This window comes from Phyllostomus discolor, chromosome 6, assembly GCF_004126475.2.
Source record: "Phyllostomus discolor isolate MPI-MPIP mPhyDis1 chromosome 6, mPhyDis1.pri.v3, whole genome shotgun sequence".
Lineage (NCBI taxonomy): Eukaryota > Metazoa > Chordata > Mammalia > Chiroptera > Phyllostomidae > Phyllostomus > Phyllostomus discolor.
Window position 1 is genome coordinate 18,577,378 of NC_040908.2, and position 23,765 is coordinate 18,601,142.

Below are 23,765 nucleotides of genomic sequence, written 5' to 3' on the forward strand. Positions count from 1 at the left end.
CACCAGAAGGTTAGCCTTGCCCTCTTGTTTCCCTCAGTCCTCATACGGCGGGGTCGTGAAACTAGTGAGCTGGCAAAAAAGAAGATGTGAGTGCTGTGTTATGCAAAAACCGTCACAGTTTAGAGAAGGTCTAAGTGTGTATCTGAAAAAAGACACAGGCTTGCTGTGAACTGCGTGACAAATTAAGAGACAGGTGAAGATGAGTGTGATAATGGACTGCTTTTCCAGTCTTCTGCTTGGGGACTCCCGAGCATGTCTGCGTTCACTCTGGCGCTGAGTGTGCAGTCTCTTTTGTTGGCTGGTCACTGACGGTGACGGCCTTAGACTGTGCGGTCGGCTGTGGTGCCCCTTCTCCGAGTCCGCCGTCTCGGACTTATGGAGCCACTTCCCGCGGTGGCTTCCCGAAGTTCTGTTACTCAGAGCCAGCCCTTGCAGGCCGCTGGCCACCGTCCCCGGTGCCCTGAGGGTGGCCTCGCGGGACTGAGCGTGCAGTCTGTGGCTCTGCTGCTGAGGAGTAAGAAAACTCCCTCCATGTGCGCAGGCAGATCCACCTCCGCTTTCATCTCGTTCCTGGGAAAATAGTCCTCAATGAAGTCCTTCGTATGAGTTTTCTCTGATTTGTATTAGGAAGTGCCATTGTCCCAGTGGCATTAGGGTTGTGAAGTAGATACACTAAAGGGCAATTTTTCTTAGAAAAGTAAAAAGGCTGATTAAATAAGGACAGTTCTTTAAAAGAACTATTGTAGGAAATCTTAGTTTTAAAAACATTTTTCTGGTGAATTCTTAATATGCATGTTTATGTAAATGTTGGTTAATTTTAATGTTTCTTTAAAAGAAATCCAAGAAAAAATTTATACATCCCATCACCTTATCGGAGTGACTTGTGTCTTTGTCGATTCTATAGCCTTTACAGTAAGAACCTTGTTTATGTTGAGTTACTGCACATGGAGGGACTGATTGTGTTATGTGCTCCTCAGGCTCTTGCAGACCAGTTTGAAGACAAGACGACATCTGTCCTGGAGCGTCTGAAGGTTTTCTATTGCTGTCAAGTCCCACCTCACTGGGCCATCCAGGTAGTGTCCCTGTTGTCCGTCCCCGGGCACACTTTGCATTTGGAAGATAAGTGCCTTAGAAAGGAATTGTTTTCAATTTATGTCTGTTTTCGGGTATTTCAGGGAAAAGAATAAAAATATCTAGGGATTGTCAATTACTTCAAGTAACTATTTTGATTACAGTGGTATTAGACTTTTAAAACATTTTTTAAAGAATTTAAAACTAGATAAACAGAATCCTTGAAATTAAATAATAGGAGAACCACAGAAGCTTTCATTTTCAAAATACCTTTTAATGTTTATTTATTTACTCTACACCTGAGGGTGTATTTATTGATTTTAGAGAGAGAGGAAGCAGGGGGAACATCAAGGGGAGAGAGAAACATCCTGTGTGTGCCCTGACCAGGGGTCAAACTGGCAGCCTTTTGGTGCATGAGATGATGCTCCAACCGAATGGGCCCCCGGCCAGGGCTCAAAATAACTTTTTACATTTAAAACACCTTGAAGGACTTTTCTGCCAAAGAACGAACCCTTGAACCAATTTGTTTAACCAGAAAGTAAGAGACAGCGTTGACTTCATGCTCTGTGTTGTGACATGCCCTTAACTACTTTGCTCTTTTTGAGGACCTGAGATTACCTAGTGCAGCTCCTGACAGCTTATGTTGGGGGTGAGATTCTGGCCCCCTGCCCCGTAGTTCTCCTGTGTCACAGGTGTGGTTCCTTGTTTTTAAAGTTTTTTAACACTGAAGGCGATTTGGATACCTGGTCCAATTTCTTAGTTTCACGGTGAAGCAGATTGAGGCCTGCTGCACTTAAGTACACTTTTCCAGTGTCTACCAACTTCGATTGCACATGTAGTATGAGGCGTGCATTTCGCTCTGCATCTCACACACATTATCTTATTTTATTGCAACAATTTTGTGAAATGTCCCCAGTTAACAGGTGAGGAAGCTGTGACACAGAGATGTTAGGTGTAGTCAAATGGTGCCTGCCAGAAATTTCCGGATGACTTGGTACCTGTTGTCACTTGAGCCGGCTTTAGACTCATACACGCCACCCCACCGTTCGCTGACTCCGAACTCCCACTGTAAGGTTTCTTAGGCTCATTTATGTTCTTCAGCACCCGGAACCTAGGGGGCTTATCACACATGAGAACTCACGTTATCTGTTCAAGGGTCTCAATAAAACATAGACACCTAAAAAGCTCTGCTATGTCATCTCAGAGGAGTAGCTTCTTCACAGAGAAAATTTAACAACTGAACTCTCTGGCATGTTGTTGACCATGACCTCTGAGATTTTTGGAGTGCTTTGTGGTAGATAAATGTGTCAGACGCTGAGCTATTATGGTGACAAAACATGTCTGTTGAGGGTGTAGCTTTTAATCTGTTTCTGAACAGAGGCATTAGGAAGATTAAATACCGTTCAAATAGAATTTAGGCTAAGTTTATTTTATCTGCTTAGGAAGCTGTGGATTTTAGGATTTTTAGGCAGTTATATAAACATCTTTTGTCATTTAGAAATTTAATAATTTTTCTCTATTATAGGAAATAGTCATATCTCCGTGTATTATTTTTAAAGGTCAAGAAGTAACAGTTCAGTTATTGTAAAAAGAGAATTGGTCTTTGCTGCTAGCTAGCCATATGCTTAGATGCTATAACTTTATTTATTTATTAAATGAAATGTTTAGACTACTGAACTGCATGAGCATTAAGATTTATTCCAGCTCTCACATGCCATGTTCATTTACTGAAAATATCCAGTCAGATATCCCAAAATAGCCAAATTCTCATATACTTCATAGAATACAAAAGAATTGGACCATCTCCTTAATTTATTTTGATAACATATTAACTTGTAATTTTCAGGTATATTTTCATTTTACTTTCAAATTTTGTTGATCCTAGATTTTCCATATCCATTAGCTTCTTAACTCTTAATATATATTGAATTCTGAAAAAGGAGTAAAAGTGTTTTTAAGAGAAGACAACACATTCTGTCCAATATGAGACCATAACTTACTCAAGAACCTTACGTAATTTTTAAACCTTTCTAGTATTATTTTCATTTCTATAGGAAGAAACACTTGTAAACCTACAATATTTTTATTTTTCAGTGTGTTTAACCTTCACCAACCGTACCACTATGTGTTCATTTTTATCTGTTAGCAACCGGGACAAGGGAGAGTAATGGCGGGAAAATGGGGACAACTGTAATTGAACAACAGTTAAAAAAAAACTGGGAAATTAGGTGGTTAAGTTTTTTAGAATGTACTTTAAATAAATCTGAGTAGACCTGAGTGAGAAAGAGCCAGAAATGCCCTCATAAAGTACACCAGAGGTGGTAACAGATTTTGTGTCATTTATGTCGACCCCTTGGAGTTTTTATTATTTATTTATTGCTCTATTTATTTGAGGTCAATTTCCTTTTTTCACTTTGAGATATTATGACGTTTGAATTGTATTAAGGTTTGTTTGTTTGTTTTTTTAAATCCTCACCTGAGGACATTTTTTCATTTTTTTGTTAAGAGAAAGAAAGGAAGGGAAAGAGGAAAGGAAAGAAATTGTTTGCTTCTTGTATGTGCCCAGACCAGGGATCAAACCGGCAACGTAGGTTTGTGGTTTCACCAGTAATTGAACCTGCAACCTTTCGGTTACGGGATGATGCTCCAACCAGCTGAGCCATGCTGGCTAGGGCAACATTGTGTTAGTTTTAAGTATACTACATAATGTGTTGATATAGCAGTATATTGTAAAATGATTACCACACTAAGTTAAGTTGACATCCATCACCCCATTTTTTGTCTTGTGATGAGAATTTTAAGCTCTATCCTCTTAATAACTCTCAAATACGTAATACAGTATAGTCACTATTCTTCTGTTCGTTATATCCCCAGAAATTACTTATCTCATAACTGGAAGTCTGTACCTTTTGACCACCTCACCCATTTCCCCTACCGCTGACCTCCCACCTCTGGCAACCACCAGTCTGTTCCCTGTTCCTATGAGTTCGATTTGTTTAGATTCCACTTACAAGTGGGATCATACAGTGTTTGTCTTTCTCTGTCTGACTTACTTCACTTAGCATAATGTCCTCAAGGTCCATCCATGTTGTCACAAGTGACAGGATTTCTTTCTTTTTATGGCTGAATACTGTTCCATTATACATATCTCACCTTTTCTGTGTCCATTCATTCACTGATGGACACCTAATGCAGTTTTCATATCTTGGCTACTGTAGATAAAGCCCTAATGAACAGGGGGTGCAGATGTCTCTTCAAGAGAATGATTTCGTTTCCTTTGTATAAATACACAGAAGTGGAGTTGCTACATTATTTGGTAGTTCTATTTTCAGTGTTTTGAGAAACCTCCGTACTATTTTCCACAGTGGCCGTGCTGATTTGCATTCCCACCAACAGTGCACTAGGATTCCCCTGTTCACGCCCTCACCAGCACCTGCTGTCTTTTATTTTTTTTTGACAATAGCCATTCTAACTAGAGTTATAGAAATCAGTTTATTGGTTCTCAGCTGTACAAATCAGAAATGTCATCATGTATAGAATCTCTAGGTGAAAAATAAATACTGAGTTTGCTTTTTAAGTTCTTCTGAGTTCTTGGGAAGAAATTGATGCATTGAGTATTTTGAACGGTTTCTATGTAATTTTTTAATCTGTCCTATAAGGCAAAGGTAAGTATTGAGTCATTGCATATTCCTAATTAATTGAGGTTGAATTATATAAATTACACATTTATTAAAATAAGCAGACCCTTAAAATGGCAGATTGGATATACCTGCAAAAGGCAGGAATCTGCCTTTGCGTGAAGAAATGTTCATTATTCTAACTTGATTTTTCTAGCGCCAACTTGCAAGTTTACTCTTCGAGTTGGGATGCACCAGTTCAGCCCTTCAGATATTTGAGAAGCTGGAAATGTGGGAAGATGTTGTCGTTTGTCACGAAAGAGCTGGGCGGCACGGGAAGGTACGTGAGGGCGGAATTCGGTGTGCTGGCCAGAGCCGCCTGTCTCTGCGCGCCTTCCCACCTTAACCCTGCTTTCGCCAGCCATTCACTTACATTCCTTTTCTACCTCCCCACCCCCAGAAGTCTTTTTAATGTTTCCTTTTTAGTGGTTTCTGTCGGAACAGGTCGTTTTGTGTGTCTGCGTGCATGTGTGCATGTAACAGAGGAAAGCTGGCCAAAGCCCGTGCTCCAGAACGCGTGTGGAAGGCTTTGAAGACACTTCACATTCTGATCTCCCTCCTTGAGGGACTCTCCTCCTGCGGGGCAGCTTCACAGTGAGATACTGGGGATTGTTTTACTCGCCCTGGGTGTCTGGTGGTCAGAGGCTGTGGCCTGAAGGGAAGGAGCCGCTGGCTCAGTCTGTGAAGAACATCTAGGCGGTGTGATGACCACCCCCCCCCCCCCGGGGCAGGAGAGGTGTTAGGTGTGTAATACACACTTAGTTCTACCATAGACCAGGTCAAGAGGGAAGATGTTGCAATAGTTGCATCTATTATTAATGTGTTGTTTTCCCCCTAATAAATGAATAGGATTTTAAAAATTAGGGCCTCTGTATTGTGAATATCTGTTAAAACTGACATATTGAAATCATCTGTTCATTTTGGATTAAAATTTTAGATGACTAAATTTCTGTCATACATGCAAACTGAGTGAAACCCCCAAACCAGGCCATTCATATCTACAGCCAGCCCTTCCCCATCACCATACAAAGGAAGTGGCAGTTCAAGGACGTGTGTGCCCGTTTCCTAAATCCCTTCTAAATCGTGTCAGTTGCGGACCAGCAGCAAAACTTGCATGTCTTTCACTCATCGCTAATGGCACTGAAGGCCTTGAATTGTATTGACTTAAGGAGAAGCTAGTTTGGGAATTATATTTTACCATAGAAGATATATAATTACAATATTTTCATCCTGGGAAATAGCTCCATCCCCTATTTTTCCAAATAAGGACAGGTGTTTCTAATGGTTTGCCTCAGGTCACAAAGCCAGTTATTGATCGTTAACTGGAGAGGTCTCATGGCAGAGTGCCTGAAAGTTCAGCCTCTGGACCTGGGCTGTCGGGGTGCCAGCGCGGGCCAGCTACCCGCCCCTCCCTGGCCTCAGTGTTCTCATCTGGAGGCATGCAGTCTGTGACCTTCCACGTTTCATGGTACAATGTATGTAAAACACATAGCATGGTGGCTTCCTCCTGGTGCTCCCTGAGTGTTTGCTGCTATTACTGCTGCGGTTCTAAGACATCTTTTACATTTTAACATCCCCGAATTTGGGGCGTGCCTGACACTTGATGGCCCCTTCCAGCTGCTGTCCGTGGGGGAGCACCCTGGCTGGCTGGCGTGGCCCATGCAGGTGCAGGCATCGTGGCAGCCATGTTTAACGCTGTAGTTTCGGTTGTGCCGTGTATACAGTGTCAGTGCTACCGAGGCCGGATAACTGCCATTGAAATAGGCTTCAGAGAGATTCCATTCCCCAGTGAAGGGCAGACAGGAAGCAGAGAGATGTGAATTCGATATTAGGGAAGTAAACACTTGTTACTGGAGAAATCATCGCAATCCCACTGACTTTTCCTTGACAACAACTGCGTGCTTCGTGGGAGCCAGGAAAGGGCGACACCTCAGAATAGAAGAATGTGTGCCTCATCCTGAGATGACAGATAAAGGCTGCCATTTAAAACGTCTAGCACTGCGTCAAACAAAGGCAGGAAAAATCACCAAATTCGTCTGAATAGATTGAAAACTATCAAAGCAGTGCGAGGCTGACGTGATTCATTCAAGGCATTATGTCATAATTTAATTGAAAGCATTTTTTCTTTATTAGGTAAGAGTTAGTTGTACAACTGATGGCATCCCAAATTGGATGAAATACAGTGTTATGTTTCTTCAGGGACTTAAACGTTTTGTAGGGCTCATTGCCTGGCACTGAAGGAGTACTCAGATGTTTGTTTAACAAAGGGGTGAATGGCTGAATGAGTGTCCTGACCTCACCCTGTCTGATGTAGTTCTCATTCCATCATTCTTCAGTGTGCCGGTCTTTTACGTTGGTCGGTAAACACAAGTGATACTGTACATAAAAATATGGCAGTTTTTGAAATAATTAAGCAAGTTGGTGAATCACAAATACCCAAAGCTGATTCTGAAATATTAAATTGATTTAATAACTTTTAGAAAGTATGGAAAGTAGAGACTTTCTCTAACTGCAGAGGAAAAATTATAACAGATCCATCCCTTTTCAGATCATAGATTTGACTGTGTCCCCAAAGTAGCTGTGGCATTATGTTTAATTATATGACTTAATGTCTAATTTGCACATGACCTTGTGAGAAATGTCATAATCATGATAAATGTTCATGTTTGCAATTATTCTAGAAAATGTACTTATTTTAATTTTTAGGAACATTTAGTTATTTGCTTTGTCTTAACTCTTTTGTGAGTTGCAGCCAAACATTCTCAAAGTCTTGATTTTAAAGGTTGATTTTAGCATTTTATTTGCTACATAAAAGACTTCCCTTACCTGTTTTTCTTAACATTGTATTTGCAGATTGGTTTACCAATAGACCCTAAAAAGTTTTGCTTCAAGTTGGAAGCAAATGTTTCATTTCTAAAACAGCTCATATTCTTTTAGTGTTTGGTCACATTCCGGCAGTTGTCACTACATTTCGACTTAACTAGAAGTTTATGACATCCTAATCATTGAGTTTAGTGCTTAATGGCATAATTTCTTTTTAAAAAGCAAATTCTGAAAAGTACCTAATTCCAATCATTGTTTCTGATGCTTGTGTTTGCACCTGCTATTGTAGGGTCTTAGATTCTCTAACTTAGAAATTAGATATGGAAATTCTCATTATTTAATGACCATTGGCAAAATAGCCAAAATTAATTGTGCTTGACTGAGGGATCAGACCTGGTTCTCATCTGTTAGCATTTAGTCTTTCTTTAAAAGTTATCTGGCACATAATAGCAGTTTCCCCAGGCACATGGACAACTTCTTATTTTGCTGAGGAGATCTGGTCCTAGACAGAGAACAGAGACGGAGCTGGCCGCCACGCGGTGGCCGGTGGCTGGAGGGGCAGGGGGAAGGGAGCGGAGAGAGCTGGGCTGGGACCACCCCCATTCTCTCTGGTTCCTGACTAGCAAGGGGCACCTGAGATCACACGGCCTGTTCTTTCATTACGCTCCATTTGTAGCCAGGGCTCTGAAAATACTTTTCTCTGAATTGCAAGTCAATGTTTTCAACATTTAACATTTTTAGCAGCTGAGATTCTGTTAGCAGTTGGTTTGGGATTTGGTATTTTTCTTCTTCTAAAATCATTTCTTTATATGACTTAAAAGACTTCCCCCAAGTTATTTTCCCACAGCACAGCCAGCATGGCCTTCCAAGAAGACAGCTGGTCGTGTCACTCCCGCGCTCTTCAGCAGCTTCCCTGTGCCCCCAGGACTAAGTTGGAGCTCTTTGCAGGAGCGGAAGCCTTCTGTATGGCAGCCACCACGCACCACTTCACCGTCTGTCTCCTGCTCACAGTGCGGGCTGCGTGGGCCCCTGCTCTTTCTCTCCACTCTGTCCCTCGGTATACGTGCTCATCCAAGTTGTGTGCGGAGTTTCAGCAGGGCCAAACCACTTGTAACGTCTGGGCTTTGCGTCATTGCTTCAGCTCAGGAACTTTGTACACACTCTTGTCTGTGCAGAACCTCCTCCAGCGAACTCCTGCTTGTTTCTTCAGGTGTCTCCTTGGTGGTTCCTTTCCACAGTGAGTTTCCCCTGGGACCGCCCTCCCAGATTTGGTGGTGGTTTTTGTGTGCTGCTGTGACGCCCAGTACTGCTCTCATTTCCCACCAGCTGGCTTATCTCCTGCTAAACTGGGAGCAGTTTAAGAACCAGACTTGTGTCTGTATTGTTTACAGCTGATTCCCAGCATCTAGCACAGGCCTGGCACATGGTGCGTGCCCAGCAGTATTTGCTGAATGAAGACTAGTAGGTGCTCACTGACTAGTTGCTGCATTGAAACAAATCTTCAGGTAGACACTCCGCATGAACTTCACATTTGGCGAACATACCTCTTCCACCCCTGCCACATGCCTATGTATTCTCTTTCCAAAAGCAAATTATGAGGTCTCTCCTCCCATTTAAACCTTTCGACTTTAGGAATAGAAATGGGGAGATTTCATTAAGAATAGAAGTTTTATTCTTGCTCAGTAGATCCTAAAAATACTATAAGCATGCTCTTACTACGTAGTGCAATTTTTGAATGCCATTAATGTCTACATTCTTTGTATAGTTATTTTGTCTTCGTCATATGATATTCATAACTTCCAAAGTGTGAATTGTGTTAGCCTCGTTACATCGCGGAGTTTGCAGTCCGCGCTCAGGCCTTCCTTCTCTACAAAGCCCACACTTCCTTCCCCACACCTGCCTTCCATTGTGGCTGTTGTCAGTCCTTAAAAAAGTAGGTATTCCATTTGTAACTTAAAACCTGTTTTGCTCTTGTGAATGAGTAAAATAGGCAAAATAACAGAAAATACTCCCTAACTTGGTAATACAAACAGGAGATGATCCACTAATTGAATAACTAGGCCTGTTTTTAATTATTCTGTTTTATCTTGGACCTGGAATATTTATGTTGGCCAGTAGCCTTTGAAAAACCAAGCCCCAGAATGTGGTGCGGTCGCACGCATAAGCATAAGAAGCAGTTACTGAGCGGCCGGCTAAGTGACCAAGTGGATAGGACTGACTGGGCACCCCACCCAGAAGAAGCCGCGCTGGGCGTGACCGACTGGGCTGGGATGAGGAGGTTTGTGCCTTTTACCTTTCAGTTGCTGCTCCTGGAGCGAGAGTGCAGCCTGCTCTCTGCTGGGAGGATTGTCCTGGCTGCCGTAAGAGCAGGCGGTGCTGCTCTCCTAGCCCTGCCCGTCATCCTTGTCTGCTGTGCTAAGGATGTAGGGCACCTTTCCAGAGGGCCATCTGCATCTCTGAGAGCCAGCCTCTGGCACAGCAAAGACCGGAATCCGTTTCTGTTTCCTGCTTCTGGGAAGAAGACTGGAATTAGAAAACGTGCCCCAAGTTGTTTGAGCTAGCAACACATACATACACACGTTTTTTAAACCTAAAGCTATTGGCAGGTGGCTGAATGTGACTGTTGGTGGCCATTACATTCTTAGCCTGCCCATTTTTCTGTCCCCTTGGAACAAGCGTCTCCCTGGTACACCTACTCCTGTCTCTTCTGTGGTCCTCCCAGACACTCTTTATAGTTAGTACCGTCCCTGGGTCCTGAGCTCATTCCTTCTCCTCCATTTTTGCCGGGAGGGCTTCTTAGAGTTGTTGGTTTGCCAATTCCCCATTTCTTTTCTTTTTTTTTTTTTTTTTTAAGATTTTATTTATTTTAGTTTTAGACAGAGGGGAGGGGAAGGGAAGGAGGAAGAGAAATATCTGTGTTTGCCAGTCGCACACCCCACTACTAGGGGCCTGGTCTGCAACCCAGGCATGTGCCCTGACTGGGAATCGAACCAGCGACCCTTTGGTTTGCAGGCTGTCACCCAGTCCACTGAGCCACACCAGCCAGGGCCAATTCCCTATTTCTCCATACTGACCAGAGGCAAAGTCAGATGAGCACCACTCTTATCGTATATTAGAATGTAAAATTCTGTCTGCTAATTCACAAAATCGAGGCACAAATCACAGCCAAGAAGGGCATGCAGTTGGTAAGTACTAGAGCTGGCATTCGAACTGCCTTTCTGAATAAAAGCACCTACATCCTCACAGATCTTCGTATGATTGGAGGTCTGTAGAATGGGCTATGCAACACAGTTTCCCAGGGATGTGTTAGAACTGTTCTGGTTGTAAGAGAAGCAACATATCCTAGCGTAGGCAGAAAAGGGGCGGGTGGCAGAGGAACTTACTGGTTCATGCCACTGAAAATTCTCGTAGCCCTGTCCATCATGGAGCTGCACCCAGGGGCTGAGATGCTGTCATCGTGACTTTGCAGCTCTCTCCATGAGGCAGATGAGATGGGCCCTGGAAGCCCAGGTGTAGTAATCCCAGTGGGAAGACATGGTCAGTTCCGTGGCTCTGACAGAAAGGCTCTCCTGGGGACGGAAGGGCCGGAGGCCTGTGCCCTGTCTCTGACAGAACCGCTTGGAAGGGCTTCTCCTTGGGGAAGGGCAGTTCTGTCACCAGGAGATCAGGAAGGGATGCTGAGCAGGAAAAACCGCCTGGCGTGCCCTGTAGGGCGGGAGTTGAATGCTCCAGGTGTGAAGTTGTAAGAGGCATTTTGTTTGGCTTAGACAGTGTTTTAAAAAACGTTGAACATTTTCAGGCTATTTCATTTAAAAATCTGGATTTCTTGACTCCTCTGAAAGAATCCAGTGGGGTGGAAACGCTGGGCCGGGTTCCCACACGGCTGCACTGATAGGTTGGATGGCGCCAGGGCTCCTGTTCGGTAGGCTCACTCACCAGCCTGCCCCGCTCGCCCCGGCAGCTGGCAAGGATCTCCGGCATCTGAGCTTGCGGTGCTCGTTCGTGGTGAGCAGCGCAGGCTTCTCGGGTGAGGTGGCTGGAGTGTAGTTCATAGGTTCTAGCCACAACTGTAGGTTCTGCTTACGTCTCGTCTGACGTAATTTTATACTTAGATTCACGATGTATGATCCTTGCCACAGACTTGTGCTAAGAGTAATAATTAGTTGCTTACAATTAGAAAATAAAACAGATTGTTGAAACAGCCTGGGTACATAGGCTATGTGTGTGAGGATAGGGAAGTGGCCTTTGGGGTTTGCCGCTGATGGGATTCTTGCAAGCGCCTCGGATTCATTGCAGCCAGTTGCCCTTGTAAGTGTGACTTTGCGTGTCGGAGAATGATCTTTATGCGATTTAATAGACATTTAGGTAACACGTTTCTTGTATCTTAGAAGGATACACATCTATATTTTTCCGTAGGAAAGAAGCAACCCATAGGCAGAAATACCAAAGCTTTTGCATTCTGTGAAGGTTCCCGACCACCCATATTTTAATATTACAAAAGTGATTTTACAAGCCTTTACGCTTTATTTATGTTCACTGGGCACATCTTTTGTCATTCTTTATTGGACGATAAATTGAGTGGTTAAGTGGAGGCGGTGGGAGAACATTTTGGAGAGAGTGAAGAAGACTGAGGAATGCAATGCAGCTAATTAGGGGAAGGAAATATATTGCCTTCGAGCATTGCCCTTGGGAAAGATAATTCTGTTGGCAGGACAGAGAGGTGTAAGAGCTCAAGGAGAAGAAGAATTGGCTTCTAACAGAAACATGTAAGATAGAAATTTGAGGGCAGAAGAGGCCCTTTCAGACCAAGCTGCAGCTGTGGTGTTTCTGACCTTTTTTAGAAGCTGCCTCACTCTCTGGTCTCAGACCTTTGCTTCCAGCGGATGGAATGCCTGGAGTTGGTACTGTTTGGTCTCAGCACCAAACAGCACCAAGAGGTTGCATACCACCCACTCTCTGTGTTCTTTTTTTTTTTTTCTATTGATTTCAGAGAGAGGGAGACAGGAAGGGAGAGGGAGAGAGAGAAACATCAGTTCCACTTATTTATGCATTCGTTGGTTGCTTCTCTTAATGTGCCCTGACCAGGAATCAAACCCATGACCTTGGCGTATCGGGATGACACTTGAACCAACTGAGCTCCCTGGCCAGGGCCTGTATAGTCTTCATTCTTACAAGCGTTTCGGTAGGTGTGAGTTAGTGGAGGAAGTATCAGAAGTCTTCAGTACCTTACCATTTCCAAATGTGAAGTTTCTCCTGATTGCTGTTGATCTCCCATTTTTACTTTTTGTCTTCTTTGATAAATGTTGAAAACACTAGGTCTGGGTTATAGGTCTTTGGACTCTGGTGAATCTTCATGGTTTATAGTGCAGGACAACGAGAGGTAGAATAAATATTTGTGGAATGGCACGTTTTTGATTCTGCAGGTGCTGTAAGCGCGCGGTAGGGTATCCTGGGTCTTGGATCCTGTCTTAGGTGTGAGATACCTAGGCACTACTGTGGTCCCTTGCAGTCCTTTTTATTTCCGTAAGGTTGGTAGTCGTTTCTTCTCTTTTATTTCTGATGTTAGTACTTTGAGTCTAAAGAACCAACTGACTTCTGGTTTGTTTCCTTCTTTTGTTTTTCTGTTTTCTATTTTCTTTATTTACACCCTAATTTTATTATTTTCTTCCTTTTAATTCTTTGAGTTAGGTTTACTCTTCTCTTCCTAGTTTCTTATGGTGAAAGATTATTGATTTGAAATCTCTTTCCTTTTTCAGTATGGGCTTTTATAGGTATGAATTTTCCTCTAAGCACTGCTTTCACTGCACCCCATAAATTTGGGCATTTTCATTTATCTCAGACTGGTTTTAATTTCCCTGTGATTTCTTTTTTCACTTATTGGTTATTCAGAAGTATGTTAATTTCTACATATTAGTGATTTCCCCAAATTTCTTTCTGTTACTGATTTCTACTTTCATCCCATTGTGATTGAAGAGCATACTTTATACACTTCAGTCTTTTCAAATTGATTGAGACTCTTTCTACAGCCCAGCATATAGTGTCCTGGAGACTGTTCTGTGCACACTTGAGAAGAGTGTGTATTCTGCCGTTGGGTGGAGTGTTCCGTAGATGTCTGTTAGGTCTGGGTGGTTTGCAGCATTGTTCAGTCTTCCATTTCTGCCCTCTGTGTGGCAGTTCCATCCAGCTGCTCTGGAAGTGGGATGTGCAGGTCTCCAAATAGTGTTGTTGAATCCAGGACTCCTCCCTTCACATCTGTCAGTGTTTGCTTCATGTCATCCGGGGCTCTGTTGTTAGGTGAATGTATGCACTTACGATTATTATATCTTCTTGATGGAGTGCATGTTTACCATTAAAATATGCCTGTATTTGTTGCACTAACAATTTTTGTCTTAAGGTGTGTGTTTTGTCTGGTGTTGGTATAGGCACTCCAGCTGTCTTTTGGTTTCTGTTTACATGATGTATCTTCTTTCATTTTTTCCCCACATTGCATATCTGAATCTATTGTGTTTCTCTTGTAGACAATGTTTAGTTGGGTCATCTAAAAATTCTTTTCTGGCCCTGGCTGGCATAGCTCAGTGGATTGAGCGCGGGCTGCGAACCAAAGCATCGCAGGTTCGATTCCCAGTCAGGGCACATGCCTGGGTTGCAGGCCACAGCCCCCAGCAACCACACATTGATGTTTCTCTCTCTCTCTCTCTTTCTCCTTCCCTTCTCTCTCTAAAAATAAATAAATAAAAATCTAAAAAAAAATTCTTTTCTGGCACTCTCTGCCATGGATTGGAGTGTTTCATCCCTTTACATTTAATTCATTTACCGGTAACATAGGATGTATGTTGGTCATTTTGTTCATTGTTTTCTACATTAGCCTACTGTATTTTTTGGACTATAAGACACACCTCCCCCCGCCAAGTTTAGGAGGAAAAGGGGGGTGCGTCTTGTAGTCCAAATGTAGCTGTACATTTACAGTGGTGAAATATTATGTTACTTATGTTATTAAATATTTTACCACATTTTTTGCTTCAAATTTTTTTTCTAAAACCTAGGTGTGTCTTATGGTCCAAAAATGTGGTATGTCCTTTTTATTTTCCCATTACTGGCTTCTTTTTGGCTAAATGGGTATTTTCTAATGTCCCATTTTAATTCCCTTGTCATTTCTTTTACTGTTGTTTTGAGTTATTTTCTTTGTCATTATACTAGGGGTTATTCAAAATAGCAGATTTCAGGTGTCTATAAGAATGTCACTTGGGTGTCCTCAGAAGTGGGTTCTAATGATTGCTTTTTTGTTCCAGGTAAGGTCCATGCATTCTTGTTTCTTTGTATGTTTTTGTAATTTCTTACTGAAAATTAGATAATATAATGTGGCAACTCTGGAAATCAAGTTGTTGCTACTTGTGTTGTATTTTGTTTGATGATGTTTCATGACTAGTCATGTCAGATACAGGGTGGGGCAAAAGCAGGTTTACAGTCATTCATATGGAACATAACACAATAATAATAACACAGGAATAAAGTGTATTTCCTGTACCCACAACTGTAAACCTACTTTTGCCCTGCCCTGTAATAGTCTTCATCTTGTGGAGCCACTGAAATCTTAGGCCGATTAGCTTAATAGTCAACTAGGCATTGGACAGAACATTTCTTCAATGCCTAAATCAGCAAGTCCCCCAGTCTTTGCTGATGGGCTGTGTGTGTGTGTGTGTGTGTGTGTTTGGGCATGCTCTGCCTTAGCTTTCTCTAACCACTTGTGCCAAGCCTTCAAGGTCAGCCTGAGGGCAGAGCTTAGGGCTTTCTTGGTTCTTTCTCGAACATATGCACCTGCATGGTTTCCTAGATTTCTGTGAATGTGTTGAAATTTTTTTGAAACCCCTTATGTATATCTCATTCCTCTCTTTTTGGTTAGCCTGTTGTTTGCCCCAGCTGTTATTTACATACCTCAGACAGCTGCATAATTAATCAGTGGTCTTATTGTTTTTGACAAAGTCTTTCTCAGTGGGCAAGCTCAGAGTTAGGTTAAATAAAGACAGCCGCCAGACGGGTTGTATAATGATAATTTTCTGGGACTGAGACTACAGAGGAGCTACACACCCATTCTGTTCCCTCCGGGGGCCGCCAGGCTGCTCCCCCCACGAGGGCCCGCTCCGGTTTGCAAGGCCACTGCAGCCCAGAGAAGCGGGAGGGTGGGTGGGACAAGTCAGGATGCCAGGAGGCTTGTTGTTCCTACCCAGATTTTGCCTTTTTCTGAATAAACGCTTGCTGAATTTTTTCAGATGTTTGGTTAATTTCCAGAGTTCCCCAAAAGTTGATTTGAACTTTTTTTTTGTCAGTTTTCTTGTTGCTATTTTATAGAGCAGGGAATTTTCAGAGTGGTGGTTCCTCATGCCACCATTTTTGCAGAAGTCTGCTTGGGGAATATAGGGCAGGTATTGATCCTGACCTTCAGCTTAGTATCTTTGTTATGGGGCTGACCAGTTGACCAAGGAATCTAAACTTTAATTTCTTTGTCTTAAAAATGGGCATATTAGTATCTACCTTTCAGAATTATTGTAGGTATTAAGTGAGACAATGCATTTAACAATGTAGTTGGAAAAAACTAATCTGTAAATCTTGTCAAAAGAAAGGACGCATAAGGAATTTTTGGCAAAAATGAAAAAAAGATTGTATCATTCAGGTTTTAGTTATAAAAGCAGAGCCGCTTTTTGGAGATACTAAAGGAATTGGATATAACAACTGTGGAGAGAACAGCTGGGCACAAGTGAAGGTGTGGAAGAGAGAGTAAGAGGGTGAGGGTGACAGTCGTTGGCCGGTCCACTCGAAGCGTCTGCACAGGCAGGTGAGTCAGAGCTCACGGGGAATCTGAGAAGCCGACAGCCCATGGGAAGCCATTGTATCTGTGTAGCCGCCAGCCCTGTGGGTGCACAGCAAAAGGTCTGTCGGTGGGCCCCGGGTTGCTGTTGGTGTTCAGGGCCAGTGATTGGAAAGGCAAGCTGGGCACACAGAGCAAGGACAGGCTGGGATCTTCAGGACAGTGCCGTACCTTTTGGACGCTATATTTAACCACGCCAGCCTTCCAAGAATACAGGCTGTTGCTTTACTTCTTTCTGCCTTTCAGCTTCCTAACAAGTTCCCCTTCTGGCCAGCTCTAGCGGGAAGTCTGAATGGAGGGGGACTTTAGGGAACATAGTCTCCAGCTTAAGTGGGTTGACATATACACAGGGGTGTGCAGTGGGTTAGCCATTCTCACGTGGGGGTTCACTTGTTTGGAAAGTGCCAGACTACTGACAGGTGCAGAGTAGTTTATAGATTGTGTGTTATGTAGTTAAAGAAGAGTTTCGATTTGGGGAAACTGACAGTTTCTTCAGTAGAAGCTTGAAGCATTAAAGCATTCTCAGAGCATGTAAGAACAAAAATAAGTAAAACAAAAAACACATAATCATTTATTTTACAAGTCTGCTTTTTTTAATACATGAGTTCTCTAGAGGTAATATATCAAATGAACTTTTATAAATTGAACAGTTTCCTAATAAGTTACAGTACTAAGAATATGATAATTTCCAGTTGGTTTTTGATTGACATTGGCATACAATTTTGTTTTTAAATGTAGGTTTCTTGAGTTTTATTAGTATGATGTCGTCAAGGTCATGGACTGAAGTCTGATGGGATGGTGAGACAGGCAAGATTCTTGTGGACTAAATTATACCACCAAGTTCCTATAATTTTGAGGCAAGATAGGAAAGTGTACTTCTCTCAGTGAGGTGAAAGCCCACTCTGTCTGATGTTGTCTGGTTATTAGGTAGAAAAAAACGTATTTGCTGTATCAGTACTTGGTCACCAAGTCTCAGCAGCTGTGATGATTGGTCCCAGATCATGTCTGGAACAGTAGGTCTAATTAGGTCCGCCATTATGTTAGGTTTATGATAATCTGTGACATTTTCCAGGACCCATCTGGGTCCTGCTTGGTTTAAATGGGTAGGTTAAACCACCCGTAGAACCATATACACAAATACACACTTCACAGCATCTTTCAAGTTTTCAATGGTGGGACCCACTTCTGTGGTTTGCGCAGATGTGCAGTAACCCTTTGGATCTTTTTTAAATGGGGGAGGAATCTTCAGGAGCTTTCCCTCGGCCCTTGATTCTGCTGTAGCACTCACTGCGGGCTCTGCTGGTTGTTGATATTTCTAGTTCCCCTCTGCATTCAGGATTGAGTAGGTCAGAGACAGCCTACCACGGAGAGACTGACTTCCATCAACCCTCTACCTCGTCATAGTGGTGTTCTGGGTCCCAAAAGATTAGCATTAACTGAGAGCTAATCAGCCCTGAAAGGTTATTTCTTTTTCCCCAGGATACTATTACCTGGTAAACCGTCACAGTTACTCCTTTGGGGAAGACTGGGCAAGAAGGGTTATGGTGTGTATTTACTGTTACTCAGAGGCTCTGAGTGTGTGAAGTGACCCCGGGACAGGAATCGGGAAAGATGGTGTTTCAGCCTGGTGACAGGCCACACATCTGATGTCCGTGCCTGGATGATGGTCATGTCTTCTTTCTTCCTCCTCCCTGTCTTCCCCCTCCTCTTTTTAAAATACAGATCAAGTTTGAATGTAGTTGCCTGTCCATCTAACTTGGTCCTAAGTCTTTATGATCAGCCACCACCTGAGATCCATGCCGGCTGCACTGTTCTAATCATCGCTCTGGCTGTGCCCGTTGCAAATAAGTGCACTCATCTTGCTTCCAGGGTTGAAGCCAGTCTCATTACCTTGTGTTCTAGTCATCGCTGCTGAAATCAGCAAGCTCGTTTCAATAGAGGCATCTTCAGGTTTTTCTCCCAGCTCCCGTGGGACATCTTCAGTACCATAGCACTTCCAGGGATGCTGGGCCTTCCATACCTCATTTATTTCTCGCAGCCTGGGTACTCATGGGGGACATAGTTAGGGGTTTCGAGTGATAAATTAACAACAACCTTTTTCTTCTCAGATGTCAGATTCTTTCCTCCACACGACACCAAGGAATTTCTGACATCTGAACTTTAGTTTTGGCCATTTTTGAGTCAAGGTCTTAGTCAAGCAGTTGAACAAATGGCGTAGCGCCGTCTCCAGATGCTTGAATTAGCACTGTGAATTGAACATTTCTGATGAGCATCTAAATTCAGCTGATTTAAAATTATGATCCTCTTCTCCCATGGTCTAACACCCTTAGACTCTCTTTTTCCACAGGGTCCCAAGGTTTTCCCTCTAGAAGTTAACAATATCTTGCAGTTCTTTTTGTGTGTAAGTCTCTTGATATGTCTGGAGGCCATGAGGGATAGAAGGGGTCAGGGATGAGGAGGACTGGCCTTGTCTTGCAAGGTGACTCCCCGAACTGCAGCCATTGCACTCTGCTGGCACTCAGGAGGGTTTAGGGGTTTCTGTTAGCCAAGTCATCCCAAAGGTCCCTGTTTTAATCCTTCCTTCCTCCCTCCCTCCCTCCCTCCCCCCCTTCCCCCCTTCCCTCCCCCTCCTCCCTCCCTCCCTCCCTCCCTCCCTTCCTTCCTTCCTTCCTTCCTTCCTTCCTTCCTTCCTTCCTTCCTTCCACACTGGATTTATTTTGGGTCTTGTGCTTTCATTAATCAATGCCCTTCTTTACCCTAACCCTCTTGCTTTAAATGACCATTTCAGTTATTACTGCTATACAATAAACCCTATCAACTTAGGTGGCTTAAAACAAGAGCAATAATTTATCTCTGATTGTTTCTGGGGAACAGAAATTTAGGAGCGACTTGACTGGCCAGTTGTGATGTGAGAAAGGTGAGGCGATACAATATTAACTGTAAATGAATGCTGATAGATTGAAGATGCACAGGAGTGGTCCCAGAGCAATTATTAAAAAGTAATAAAATGATGTGCGGCTAAAAGGCCAGAGAGGAGCTAAGATGAATGACCACCACATGCTCGACTGACCCAGTCAGATCCTAGCCTGTCCCAGAGAACCGGTGGGACCATAATTCAGCCGTCCTGCAGGAGCAGCGCCTGCGGTTGCTGTCTGGCTGTACCAGCATGGCAGTCATGAGGGAAAAGAAATTCTTTTAGGCAAGCGCAGAAATTCCCCGAGTGTCATTTTCTTTGTGTGAGCTGTGCAGTGAACTTTGAAGCGGCCAGCTGCCCTTCCAGTCCTGTGTTCCCTCGCAGTGTCCTGTCATTCGGTGCACAGAGCCTGGCATCACGTGGGCGCTTCTCTCTAAGTGTCACTGGAGATCGTGGACTAACAGTGTTCCACCGTCCCACGGTTACTGGATCCCCATTGTCTTCAGCTCTCACCAGATTAGATAACTAGTCACAAATACTCATTTTCTGTAGGGGTGTGTTGCCTACAAGCACTTCTGTAACCAGTTACTATGGTGGCCATTGTTTAATTGCAGACCACAGAATCCACTCAGACTGGTTAAAGCAGGAAAGAATGTATTAAGTGAATTAGCCCTCAGAATTTCTGGGAGGGTATGGGTATCAACTTTCAGTGCCAGGCTGCCAAGGGAAATGCCTTCCGCTGCACTGAAATCTTTTCAGCAAAAATTCCGCTGGGACTATAGTGTGTTACAGTGTGTTACATTTTGGTCGAACCCATCATATGCATATATGTGTGTGTGTAAATATATATATGGTTAAATACATTAGTAATTTGTATTGTCTGTGAATAAAGGAATTAAGTGGATCATATTTTAAAACGTTATATTTATTTTAGTTATTTGGGACTTAGAACTATTCTTCTTTAGAATCTCTTTTATAAATTCTGGTTCCATTCTTCAGTTCATCTTAAAAAGCCTGCATAACCCATACTGTATCAGAAATGCAAAAGCGCCCTCACCCAAAGACAGCGTTCCAGAAGTTTGGAAGCATGTTGTCTTTCGAAAGACTGCACAAAAATTAGACTGCTTAAGTTAAGAATTGTGGGTATGTCCAACCAAAAGAAAGTTAAATGCACAGACTGCACGATTGCCAGTTACGTAGGTTAGAGAGTCCAAAGAGCCCATTAGCTCCTGCGGGGTGCTTCCTGGACGTCTGTGCCCATTGAGGCTGTGGCTGTCTCAGCGACTCCACTGCCGGTTCTGAGAAGGTGTCCATGTGGGAGGAGGGGAAGGAGCCCTACTGTCCAGCTTCATGTTCCCTGTTGAAATTGATCAGAGGCGGGGTAACGGACATGGGTGGGAACAGGGGCCTGTGGTGAGGTAGCCCGGACAGAAGTAGCATGGGTGATGAGCTGCATGCGCACTGTGGGCCTGTGAGAATCACACCCACACCTGTGCAGTGGGTGCTTTTTAGTTTCTAAGGTGAACGGACCATCTGGAAGCACATAAGGCTTGTGATGCAAGTTTATCTGTGAGGTAAGGTGTAGTTTGGTTAGGAGGCAGGCATTTAACCGTGTCTGTGAAATTGTACCCCCTTCCTTCTTTTATAACTGTCTCGGCAATCCCAGGCTCCCTGAGCATACCATTTGCCGTTGGGTAGAGGTGAATCAAAGGTGTCGCTCTAACAGATGGTCCCAGTGGTGACAGCCAGAGCAGGGAGCAAGGCAGTCGGGAGCTAAATGAGTCCCCAATATCATAAAGGACACCCTTGCCTAGTGCCTGTCCTGAGGATTCTGGGTGCCAGGAAAGCAGCATTTATCTCTGACTTCTTATCCTCTCTAACTTGTACTGCATTTATTTTTATTGTTCCCTTCTTATTCAGCATGTGTTCTTCAATGTATGAAATAACCAGGTCATTTCAAACTCTGACAATAAAATTTTGGGTCACGTGCGGTAAAAGATGTACATGTCCTTAAAAAATAGCAATTTCAAAAAAAAAATAGCAATTTCGTTCTTTCTGTTGTTATTTCTAGGCAGAGGAAATCCTCAGGCAAGAGCTGGAGAAAAAAGAAACGCCAAGTTTGTACTGCTTGCTTGGAGACGTCCTCCGCGACCACTCGTACTACGACAAGGCCTGGGAGCTGTCCCGGCACCGCAGCGCGCGCGCCCAGCGCTCCAAGGGCCTCCTCCACCTGCGGAACAAGGAGTTTAAGGAGTGTGTGGAGTGCTTCGAGCGCTCCGTCAAGATTAATCCCATGCAGGTTAGACAATTCATGAAACCTGTCTGCTCTCGGCACTAACGTTTTTCTTTGATTTTGATTCTTACTGAATGAGTATCATTTTCTGTCCTAATGGTTGGTGAGCGTGTCCTTGAGAACTAAGAACCTCGTCTCTGGTAAACTTCTTGCTTGTCACCGAAAGTAGATGGGTATGGGCAGGCTTCCCCTTGTTCACTTTCTGTCCTGTTTCTCTTAGTGATTTTTCTTTCTGTTACTTACTTCTGTTTGTCATCCATAAGGCAAATACAGATATTACAATTAGGTTCCACTTTCAAAAGACATGTTCAGAAGGAAAAGCATCGGAAGTAAAATTAGAGACAGTACGGGACTCTACAAGTAATCGCTGAAACTAAAGTGAAAGAAACGCTTTTATGGAAATAGGGTAACATAGAGTGGATTGTTGATCATCGTAAGAAGGACTGTTTAGCAAGCATTTGCTACGAGCCAGGCACCTCATTGGACGCTTGGCCAGTATTTGAACCCAGATGGTGTGAGTCCAGAGCCTGCACTCTTTTGTTTTAATTGTGGAGAAAAACACATCACATAAAATTTTCCGTCTTAACCATTTCTGAGTGCACAGTCCAGCAGTGGTATGTACGTTCGCTTTGCTGTGCAAGTGTCACCCCACCTGTCTCCGCAACCTTTTTCATCTTGCAAAACTGAACTATGAAACAGTAACTCCTGACTGCCCCTGCCCCCCTGCACCCCCACCCCGCCCCAGTGGCTGGCAGTCATTCTGCCGTCTCTCTCTGAATTTGACTACTCTCAGTGCCTCACATGCGTGGAATCACACAGTATATTTGCTTTTGTGACGATACAATGTCCGTAAGATTCATCTGTGTTGTGCCGTGTGTCAGCATTTCCTTCCTTTTTAAGGCTGAATTCCAGCGTCTGGATGGACTGCATTTTCGTTTATCCGTTCATCTGTCAGCAGACACTTGGGTTGCTTCAACTTCTTGGCTACTGTGAAGAATGCTCCTACGAACATGAATATGCAGAAATGATCATTTGGGAACTTGGTTGACTTAACGCATGTCTTCTACATTGAAAAAAGAGCAGAAGTACATTTTTTTAAATGACAGGTTAAGCCAATTGCTCACTTTCCTCACTCTGAGCAGTGACTGCTTTCCAAGTCAGCTGGCTGGTAAACAGCCTGGAAAAGAGAGTAGGACAGGCGTAAGCACAGAATATCATCGAAATTAGCAGTTGCTCTGCAGCAAGGATGCTTAGAGTGTGCTTAGGACTGGCTTTTGTTGACAGTTTGCTCTAAGTCAGTGGTCCTCAGCTGGGGTTGCTTTTGCCCCCAGGGGTATTTGGCAGTGGGGGCCAGTGTGCTTTTGGCCCCTCCTGGCATGGTATAGAACGAGCCAGCCTGAAACGTCATCGTGACAAGGTTGAGAAATCCTGCACTAAGTTGATTATAACTAGACTTTTTTTTGGTAGAAAATAGAGCTCAATATTGTGTTATTAAACTTTACTGGTACTTTTATGGAAAACTGTGTCATATCCTTGCTTATCTTAGTAGCCTCTGCCTGCTACCTAACCGCAGCTGGCATAAAAGTGGGGAAAATAAATCCCTCCCGGAGCCTCCCAGAGGCTAAGTTAGATCAGTGCCAGGCACCTCACAGACTTGCAGTGTTCTCTCGAGCACTGTCTCTTTTCAACACCCGAGCGTCAACGCTTCCCTCCTGCCCCACTGGCTGTTCCTTCTCGGTCTTCTTGGATGGTTCCTAGGTGCGCCCTGTGGCCCAGTCCTTGGGCCTGCACTGTCCACTCTCGCTCCCTTCGTTCATCTAGTTCAGAGCTGGCAATAGCATCTTTACATTATCAACTCCCTAAGGTTTATTTTCAGTCCAGCCTTCTCCCTGAACTCTAGACTCCTGTATCTCACTGCTTCTCCAGTCTCCACGTTTGTTACTTTACCTTACACTTCCAATACAAAACACTGTCCTCTCCCTCCTAGAAGCTTGCCCTGCCAAGGTCGCCCCATTCCGTCCTAGAGTCATCCAAGCCATCAGCAAACCCTGGCAGAGCTACCTTCCATATACACCTAGAATCAGACGACTCCTTACCACCTGCCAGCATTCTCATTCAAATTCC

General features: G+C 43.6%; 1 protein-coding gene across 2 annotated transcripts in view; it reads left to right on the forward strand.

Annotated features, from left to right (window-relative positions):
- The window catches only part of TTC27 (tetratricopeptide repeat domain 27), a 139,198-nt gene that overhangs the window by 73,208 nt on the left and 42,225 nt on the right, over positions 1-23,765 (forward strand). For both annotated transcript variants that reach the window (XM_028515689.2, XM_036027826.1), the window contains 3 exons: positions 978-1,073; positions 4,906-5,028; positions 21,420-21,647. In XM_028515689.2, coding sequence (XP_028371490.1) covers positions 978-1,073; positions 4,906-5,028; positions 21,420-21,647 — 447 coding nt within the window. The remainder of the gene's footprint in view (positions 1-977; positions 1,074-4,905; positions 5,029-21,419; positions 21,648-23,765) is intronic.